This window comes from Mustela erminea, chromosome 20 (genome assembly GCF_009829155.1).
Source record: "Mustela erminea isolate mMusErm1 chromosome 20, mMusErm1.Pri, whole genome shotgun sequence".
In the NCBI taxonomy this organism is placed as follows: Eukaryota; Metazoa; Chordata; class Mammalia; order Carnivora; family Mustelidae; genus Mustela; species Mustela erminea.
In genome coordinates this window covers 367,099-376,704 of record NC_045633.1, presented here as the reverse complement: position 1 = coordinate 376,704, position 9,606 = coordinate 367,099, and the positions used below count along the sequence as shown (strand labels likewise).

At 60.5% G+C, this 9,606-nt stretch overlaps 1 protein-coding gene across 1 annotated transcript; it reads left to right on the top strand.

Moving 5' to 3' along the window:
• Positions 1-9,282, top strand: TRIM72 (tripartite motif containing 72). The gene is made up of 7 exons (XM_032328144.1): positions 1-395; positions 828-1,224; positions 4,246-4,341; positions 4,427-4,657; positions 5,134-5,156; positions 6,021-6,139; positions 7,156-9,282. Exons 2-7 carry the CDS (start codon positions 835-837, stop codon positions 7,728-7,730), a joined length of 1,434 nt encoding a protein of 477 aa, XP_032184035.1. The 5' UTR covers positions 1-395; positions 828-834; the 3' UTR covers positions 7,731-9,282.
• Positions 9,283-9,606: the final 324 nt, after the last annotated feature.

The window sequence follows — 9,606 nt, the reverse complement described above, 5'->3', positions numbered from 1 at the left end:
TGACTCCCTGCTGTTGTAATTTCTGGCTCCAGGCTGAGCCAGGGAGGGGCCAGTGGATGGGCCAGGACAGGTGGCCTTGACATGTGATGCTTGTCCGCTGACCACTCAGTCCTCACTTTTAGAACGCTTTCCAGAAGTGATGGAAAGGGGTGAGCAGGACGACTAAATATAGTCCTGGGGCCAAGACAGTCTGGGAGGGTCTGTCTGCGATTCACTCCGTGCCCTCACCAGTGGGGTCCACTGCTAGCTGCGTCGGTGAGCCCCGGTCTGTGCTCTGTGCTTGCTGTTTGCCCTTTGCCTGTTTTCAGACACAGCTCTGACCCGGCTAAGTTTGGGCCTGACCTTGAGTGGGCCTCCCGGGAGTCTCTTTTTGCCCAAGATCTCCAACCAGACCTGTGAGTCCTGCGGGTCCTGTGGGCCTGGATATATGGGGGGAGGGGAGGCCTGGGGATCCTGGAGAGGTAGAGGGGGAGGGGTGGTGGCTCTGAGGAATCTGGGGCAGGGGCTGAGGCTGGGGCTAAGACAAGGGAAGGACTGCAATCTGGATCCTGTTTAGGAACTGTTTAGGGCTTGAGACAAGGTCTCTGTTCGTGGCTGTTTTGGGGCCTGGGGCTGAGAAGTGCAGCTGAGACTGCTTTTGGGATCGAAACCGAGTCCCTCCACCCCCCCCCACCCCCCCCGCCCCGTGCGTTGGCCAGAACCAGAGTCCTTTTCTGCACGAGAAATGCGGTCTTTATAGGCTGGGGGTCCTTCCCGTCTGGGGCTGGGGCTGCGCGCAGCGCGGGGCGCTCCGCGGAGCCTCCCTGACCGACCCCTCCTCTGCTCAGGACCGTCATGTCGGCGGCGCCCGGCCTCCTGCACCAGGAGCTGTCCTGCCCGCTGTGCCTGCAGCTGTTCGACGCGCCGGTGACGGCCGAGTGCGGCCACAGCTTCTGCCGCGCCTGCCTGAGCCGCGTGGCGGGCGAGCCGGCGGCGGACGGCTCGGTGCCCTGCCCGTGCTGCCAGGCGCTCACGCGGCCGCACGCGCTCCGCACCAACCTGCAGCTGGCGCGCCTGGTGGAGGGGCTGGCGCAGGTGCCGCAGGGCCACTGCGAGGAGCACCTCGACCCGCTGAGCGTCTACTGCGAGCAGGACCGAGCGCTCGTGTGCGGCGTGTGCGCCTCGCTCGGTTCGCACCGCGGCCACCGCCTGCTGCCCGCCGCCGAAGCCCACGCGCGCCTCAAGGTGCGGGAGTCGAGCGCGGCCCGCGGAGGCGGGGGAGCCCGGGCGGGAGCGGACGGTCGGCGGCGCGGGGTCTGGCCGCCCCGCACGTTCCCGCAGGGACCTGGATTCCGCGCTCCGGGGCCAGGGGCCCCCGCGGCTGTGCGGGACGCGGGCTGGGCGAGGCCGCTGGGGAATCGGGGCGGACGAGCCGAAGCGGGGGCCTGGCGGGGACGAGACCCTGGAGGGGCGCTCAGGGAACCCCGGCCTAGGTTTCCGGGGCTGAGCGGGAGCCGCCGCACAGCGGAGCGGGCTGAGCCGGGAGGGGAACCGGCGTCTGGGCCGGCGAGTCGCGGCCCTTCCGCGGGTGTCGGCGGGGAAGCGGGAACGGCAGGGGCGCGGCCGGGGGCGGTGTGCGTGGAGGCCCCCGAGCGGCTTCGCTGAGCCCACGTTCTGCTCCTGCTGCTGAACGTGTGCGGGCCCAGGGCTCAGCGCATCCGGCGGGGAGGGCAAGGCAGGCCTGGGGACGCTCCTCTGGGCGCAGGCCCAGGTTGGCTCCGAGACCCAAATCCACCTGTTTTTCCGGATGGAGCTGGAAGTCTTGAACGCTGGCTAACAGAGCCAGCCCACAGCTGTGCTCTGCCCAAGGTTTGCGATTCCCACGGGTGCCCAGAAAAGATCCCCGGAGAATAGTGAATAGAGACGCGCGCACACACACTGGCTCGTTCGTGTCAGACGTGTGGCAAGTCACAGGCACGCAGCTACGGGAGAGTACGTGTCTACACAGGCCCAGGAAGGTCTGCCATGAAGCGTTGGTGGGGCTGGGGAACAAGAAACGACGGGTGCAGGAGAGGGGCAGGGGGGTTCTGGAGGCAGGGAACGGTCCTTAACCCCGCAGTGAAGCCGTCATTGGCTTCTCAGGAATGATGAGTGGGGGGCTTCTGCGGGTTATCTTTAGCCACAAACATCAGCGTACTGCGCTTCTGCTTCGCCCCCAGACTTCTAAAGAGGGTAGACCACTGTCCTTAGTCGGGTATTCGAGGCCCCCAGACTCTCCCAGGGACGCAGCCCAACATTCTGGCCCCCTCCTGCCTTGCCCAGTCCTGCCCAGTGCCGATTGGTGGCTCTTAGACCACTGCAGAAGCTTCCTCTTTCCAGGGGCCTTTCCAACCGAGACTCACCTTTGCTGGTAACCCCAGGACTCCCAGCCTGGGCCCAAGAGAGAGATCTGTGAAGAGGGAATAGAGTCCCTGACATGGAACCGAGCACCAGGTGACCCAGGAGTCCTGAGGGGGCAGAGAGGTGGGATACATTCTGCCAGGATCCGAATCAGCCCCAGCCCTAAGACACAGGGGAGGGCTGGCAGGAATTCGGAAGAAGGGGCCCAAGAAGGGTCCGATGGAGGACGGAGACAGGAAGGCTGGGGCTGGGCTGGATGCCTCGGTCCTTGACCACGAAGAGGGCTTGGGTCCAGAGACCATGTACCAGGACTCAAGAGTGGTCGAATGGGATGTGCCGGGAACGGGGGGCTGATGTGACACCCCGAAACTGAGCTGCATCCTCCTGAGTGCCAAGGTCGCACAGCGTGGCTGCCTTGGGCTCGGATCCCTACAGAGCTGGAGCCGTAGTGCTCACCGCAGAGGGCAACCAGCTTGTGGGGACTCTAGCTGCCGGAGTGGCCCCTGCAGGACTTTCTGAAAGCCTTGGCACAGCGATTCCACCCCCAGCTTCCGTTTGAACTTCTTGAGGTCATCAGTGGTCAAGTTTTCCCTGTGCGGCCAGGATGACGTCATGCTTCCTCCTCATGGCTTAGCCCTGTTGCTACTGAACCTCTGAGGGCTCCATGCTGAGAGCCACCAGGTCCGCCCTGTCCTGCGACAGGCTGGGCTAATCCTGGGGCACCTGCTAAGACTGGGACCCATCTGCAGGCAGAGCCTAGAGGGTCTCTCCGTTTCCCTTAGGGGAGTAGGGAGGAGGCCACGGATCTGTCACAGCTATGGGCGAGGGGGGAAGACTGCTTCCATTCCAGAAAGATGAAACCGAGGTTGGAAGCCATGGAGGTGGGCCTGGGACCGTCTGATTCCAGGGCCTTGCAGTTTTCCCACAAAGAGTGACTTTGGCAGGAGCTCTTAGTTTCCCGACACCTGCATTTCCGGACTCACGAACTGGCAGGCCTACGGTAGGGTACCCCCACAAATGTGTTTGGTAGACATAGCAGAGATATCTATCTATCGATTTATATCTATATCTATGTGTATTTTTTAAGATTTTATTTATTTGACAGGGAGAGAGAGAGAACAACTAGGCAGAGAGGCAGGCAGAGAGAGAGGGAAGCAGGCTCCCTGCTGAGCAGAGAGCCCGACGCGGGATTCGATCCCAGGACCCTGGGACCAAAGGCAGAGGCTTAACCCACCGAGCCATCCAGCACCCCTATATATATTTTTTTAAAGTAAGATTTACCCCCAAGGTGGGACTGGAGCTCACCACCAGGAGATCGAGGGTCCCGTGCTCTACCGGCTGAAAGAGCCAGCTGCCCCAACACAGCAGACACTTTCATTCAATTCCCTGCCCCCCCAGAGCCGTTGGGTAGGCAGGAAGGCTGACTGGGGTGTTTTGCTGTTGTTCTGCTTTTAAGGATGGGGTAAAGCCCCAGGAGAGGAGGAGGTTGCATTTCTTCCTCATACACCCCACACTGAGCCCAAGAGGCCTTCTGGGTCAGCGCTGTACCCCTCTTGGAGGACACCAAGCCGCGTTTGCATTTGTCGCCCTCACAAGGACGTGTGCTAAGGGCGCTAACCGTGCCCGGCGAGGGATGAGGGATGGGTGGCCAGGGAGGACCTCCTGAAATAGTGGGAGGGCAGCGCGGTCTTGCCATCGGGAGCAGTGCCGCTGAGGGCCCAGACGTCTGCCCACGAGTCTGCGGAGTGGGGAGATGCCCACCCGCCTGGGGGAGGGTCGGTGTTCAGGCCAAGCCAGAGACGGCAGGCCTGGGGCGGGGCGGGTGGGGCCGGGGGCAGCCCTGTCATTGGCCGCTCTGCCCCTCAGACGCAGCTGCCCCAGCAGAAGCTGCAGCTGCAGGAGGCGTGTATGCGCAAGGAGAAGAGCACGGCCGTGCTGGAGCACCAGCTGCTGGAGGTGGAGGTGAGCGGCTCAGCACGGCAGGGCCTGGGTCCTAGGGTCGGGCAGGGGCTCCCAGCCTAGTGCTCTTGCCTGTCTGCTCCCGCAGGAGACGGTGCGTCAGTTCCGGGGGGCGGTCGGGGATCAGCTGGGCAAGATGCGGGTGTTCCTGGCGGCGCTGGAGGGCTCCTTGGATCGGGAGGCAGAGCGTGTGCGGAGTGAGGCGGGGGTCGCCTTGAGACGAGAGCTGGGCAGCCTGAACTCTTACCTGGAGCAGCTGCGGCAGATGGAGAAAGTCCTGGAGGAGGTGGCTGACAAGCCACAGACGGAGTTCCTCATGGTGAGCACTGGGTGACCTTCGCTCTCTGCTTCTCAGCCCGGGTTCGGTGCCTCGAGACCTCATCCCATTGTCCGACATGGACTTTGAGGTCCAGAGCGGGGCAGGGACAAGGCCGGGTCACACTTCGGAGAGGGATGGGCCCCTGGGGCTGCTGTTATGGTTGTTTAGGTTGCACACTGCACAAGGACACTGAATCTAAGTGGTCATCATTCCTATCACAGACGTTAGAGGTTTGTGTGTTTATTTGGACAATCATCTACCCGGTGGAACTGTTTGTTCTCTTGAGGAAAGGGAGTACGTTTTTCAGTTCACACAGAGGTAAAGGGCTAGGGTTGGCCTTAAATTCTGGGTTCCTTTTGCCTCTTTCTGATTCTTCCTGACCCCCCACTTAGCATTCCTGGTGGTCTGTCCATCCTCAGAAGTCCCCAGTGTCTCCCCTGCCTGCCTCACCTCCATCTCTTTATCTCTCTTTCCAGAAATACTGTCTGGTGACCAGCAGGTGAGATCAACTTGGCCCCCTTTCCCAACTTGCCCTGGTCTTCACACTTGCTGCCTCACCCTCTAATCGCAGCAAACCTGTACGCCCCATTCCGCCCCCCTCCATCGGCCTGCCTTTGTGCTGAGCACAGAAATGACCCTGACCCTGACCTGGTCCTTCTCCTCAGGGACCTCCCAGACAGGTGCTGGGGTTGGACATGGGCGGGGACACAGGGGTAGTAGGTGCTCCGTGCTGCCGTGGCGGGAAGCGGGTGGCTGGGGTAGGCTTCGCAGAGCAGGGCACCTCTGCCTGGGGCTCTGGGGGAGTGATGCGAGCTGGTGAGGTGAAGAGCTCGGGGAGACGCAGCAGACATGTGAAGGGCAAGAGCCGAGGCTGGAAAGAGGGAGGGAGGCGGGGCCGGTGTGGGAGGCGGGGCCAAGCCGGAGGCCTCGGGAGCCTGGCCCTTATCCCAACAGAAGGTTCTTCTTCTTTTTGGTGGGGGCTCCTGGCTGGCTCAGTTGTTGGATCTGTGACTCTTGATCTTGGGGTCGTGACTTTTGAGCCCCACACTGGGTGTAGAGATAAGTAAGTAAGTAAAAAATTGTGGTAGAATATACACCATGTAAAGTTTGCCGCCTCAACCATTTTCTGGCATGTAGTTTTAAGTTCAGTGGCGTCCACCATCTCCGTCTAGAACTTTCTCATCCTTCCAAAGGGAAACTCTGACAGAGTTTTAAGCCAGGACTGACACACCAGAGATCCTGGAACTCCACCACAGCCCAGTCCTCCTCTCTTTGGGGTAACACCTTGTGCCCGGCCCCTGCCCCATGCCTCCTCCAGGAAGTCCTTCCACACACACACCTGCCCCCACGTCCCCGCCCCCAGGCTTCAGAAGATCCTGGCAGAATCACCACCGCCTGCCCGGCTGGATATCCAGTTGCCTGTCATCTCAGATGACTTCAAATTCCAGGTGTGGAGGAAGATGTTCCGGGCGCTGATGCCAGGTGCGGGGGAGGGGCTGTCTCCGGGTTTGTGTTTGTCGCCGTGTGGTTGAGGGGAGGTCCTGACTACCCGAGAGAGACCTCTCAGTCCCAGCTGGGAGGTCATCGAAGAAGGAGCCCATTGCTCCTTTACCTCTGTGTTTGCTCTGCACCTTGTGACCTGTGCTCAGAGAAGGACCTTTGAGGCATGGGGTTCATGGGTGGGTGACTGATGTGGGAAGACTCTGCTTGCTGGGAAGCTGCTGCTGCCGTTGGCAAGCAAGGGAGGCTGGGGCCTGGGGGTTGAGCCCTGTGTGATCCTGGGTCAGTTCCTGCCGCCACTGGATGGCTGCCAGCTGGAGGCTGAGGATGTGCAGAGCCGGTGCCCTGGGGACGGGCTTAAGCCAGAGAGTGACTCTGGTGGCCTGTGGCTGGAGGCCCCACGGGCTCTGCCTTCTCTCCCTGAGAGCTAGGTCAGAGTGAAGTGGCATTAGCTACAGAACTGCAGGACACGTGCACAGGGCTGCTATAGTCCTGACTGCCCTGCGGCGGGGCGGGGCGGGGATTCTGTTTTATCCAAGGCAAGAGTAAGGCCCAGAGACTGGCTCAAGACTTGAGGGACTGGGTGTGGGGCATAAACAATGAATTGTGGAGCACTGAGAAGATAAAATAAAATTAAAAAAAAAAAGAAAAGAAAAAAAAAGACTTGACTGCAGTCATACAGCCGGGCGAGGTGGGGGCTGGCCTAGGACCAGGCTTCCTGTCTCCTGCTTTGTGACCTGGGCTTTAGCTACAGACTTACATGCCCTGTGGCCACGGGGTCCTCCCTACCTTGGAAGGGGGCAGTTACGGCCTCGTTTTCAGCAGAGCCAGCTGAAACTCAGAGACATCCAGTCTTTGGCCCAGCGCAGGAAGCAGAGAGGGGCTCACCTCTCAGAGATGGGGGAGAGGAGGGGGGACCCGCTGGCCCCTAACTGATTGGGAGGAGCTGGCGGTAGGCAGACTCGCACGGGCCGACCTCGCCTCCCTCCCCACCGCAGTGACCAAGGACCTGACCTTTGACCCGAGCACCGCCCACCCGAGTCTGGTGCTGTCTCCCTCCGGCCGCCGCGTGGAGTGTTCGGATCAGAAGGCGCCGCCGGCCGGGGAGGACCCGTGCCAGTTCGACAAGGCCGTGGCGGTGGTGGCGCGCCAGCTGCTGTCCGACGGCGAGCACTACTGGGAGGTGGAGGTGGGCGACAAGCCGCGCTGGGCCCTCGGCGTGATCGCGGCCCAGGCCAACCGGCGCGGCCGGCTGCACGCGGTGCCCTCGCAAGGCCTCTGGCTGATCGGGCTGCGGGACGGCAAGATCCTGGAGGCGCACGTCGAGGCCAAAGAGCCGCGCGCCCTGCGCCCTGCGGAGAGGCGGCCGTCGCGAGTCGGCGTCTACCTGAGCTTTGCGGACGGAGTCCTCTCCTTTTACGACGCCAGCGACGCCGACGCCCTCGAGCTGCTCTTTGCCTTCCACGAGCGCCTGCCCGGGCCCGTGTACCCCTTCTTCGACGTGTGCTGGCACGACAAGGGCAAAAACGCTCAGCCGCTGCTGCTCGTGGGGGCTGATGGCGAGGAGGCCTGAGCCGCCCGCTGGGCTGGGGGTGGGTTGCGGGGGTCCTGCAGGCCTGGAAGGAGGCAGGGAGGGCAGGGGCTGTCGGGACTGAAGGCGGAGGGGGTTGGGGGCTGGGGACCCTTCAGAGTTCTGAGATGTTCGGGGTTGGAGGGGTTGGGGTGGGTGTGGGGAAGGGAGGTCTAAAGTCAGGTCCGCGAGGAAACCCCAGTTTGGGAACTAGGAAGCCCGAGGGTTCCAGGAAGAAATTGAAGTTGAGGGAAGGAGTGAAAAGGGTCCGGGGTCCGGCTGGGGTGGGGTGGGGGTTGGGGTGGTGGGAACTGAAGCTCTCTGGAGAGCAAAGAGCCCCTTTTCCCTCCTTCCTGGTGGCCTTGGGGTGTGTGTGTGGGGGGGCCCAGATTCACCACACAGAAAGATCTTTCCCTTCATGGTTCCACAACTTAAGCGTGCATCAAAATCACTTTTTCAAAGCATGTGACAGTGACTTGTTGAAGCAGAGTGTTGTGTTTCTGGTTCACTAGGTCTGGGCGCAGACCAAAATTTTGCTTTCCTTACAAGTTCCTGGGGCCGTGCTGTTGCTGCAGGTTACAAGTGGGATCACCTGGAGAACCCAGGACTTGGACCCTGGTCTGTTCAGTGAGCTCTCCGTTGCACAGAGGTGGTTATCAGTAGCTCTCAGCTCGCAGGAATAGAAAACCCACACTATATTCCTCTGGAGATTCAACAGTCATTGAAAAACTGCCAGATACCATGCTGAGTGAATAAACTGGCCCCTAGCTAGTTCCTTTCACCTCTGGAATATGATTACTGAGTGTCTTGGACATTGAAGTAATCCCCCAAGCTGCCAACCCAGAGAAAGAGCCTGATGCGGATCCCAGCCTGGGCCCTGCTGTTTGTGGGGAAGAGAAGGCCTCCCCCACCAGCCCCGCTTCTCCTGGGTTGGCCCCTCGCTGCTTACTCACTGGTTCACACCTTCTTTGGTTTTAGCTCAACGGCCCGTGTCTTGGGCCCTGGAGTTAGACCGAGGCCCAGAGTGACAGTTCCTCTTCCTTAGGGGAAGGCCTGTGGGGACTCAAGCCGGTGGGAGCGGAGCTGCTGCCGCTCCTGTCCAAGAGGTGACGGTAGGGGCCGTTTGCTCTCTGCGCCAACGTGCTGCTGCTGATGTGTGAAAGGGCCTGGGAACCCCTGGAAACAGGTGCCAGGACGGGAATTTTCTTGGGGGATAGAGTGAAAGGAAGGTGTGGGTAGAATAAGAAAGGCCTCAGGGTCTGGCTGGGGGGACTCCCGGCTGTGCTCCCAGAGGAATGGTTCTTGGACACTAAGGGTTATTTGGTTGTAAAATTCAGTAGCATTAATAGAGACGATGATATTCAGATTCCTTCCCCATTAACTCTTTGTGAACAGACAAGTGACCTATTGCTAGGCCTAGTAACCTCTTATTGTCCACCTGGCTTTTAGTCTTGACCCATCTCATCTTAGCAAAAACACAAATGTGGGGGCGCCTGGGTGGCTCAGTGGGTTAAAGCCTCTGCCTTCGGCTCAGGTCATGATCTCGGGGTCCTGGGATTGAGCCTTTCATCGGCCTCTCTGCTCAGCAGGGAACCTGCTTCCTCCTCTCTCTCTGCCTGCCTCTCTGCCTACTTGTGATCGCTCTCTCTGTCAAATAAATAAATAAAATTAAAAATAAAAAACCCACAAATGTGGTGGTGGGATCCGGTTGCTCAAAACTTTCAACAACTCCGTGTTCCCTGCAAGAGAAAGCCCTAGATCTTTGGCTCAGCATTTGCGACACCCTGCTATTCTCCAGCCACATCTACACTCTGGCCCTACTGACCTCTCGGGGTCCGTGTCGCAACACCACATGACTCTGTTAGGAATGCTTTTTTCT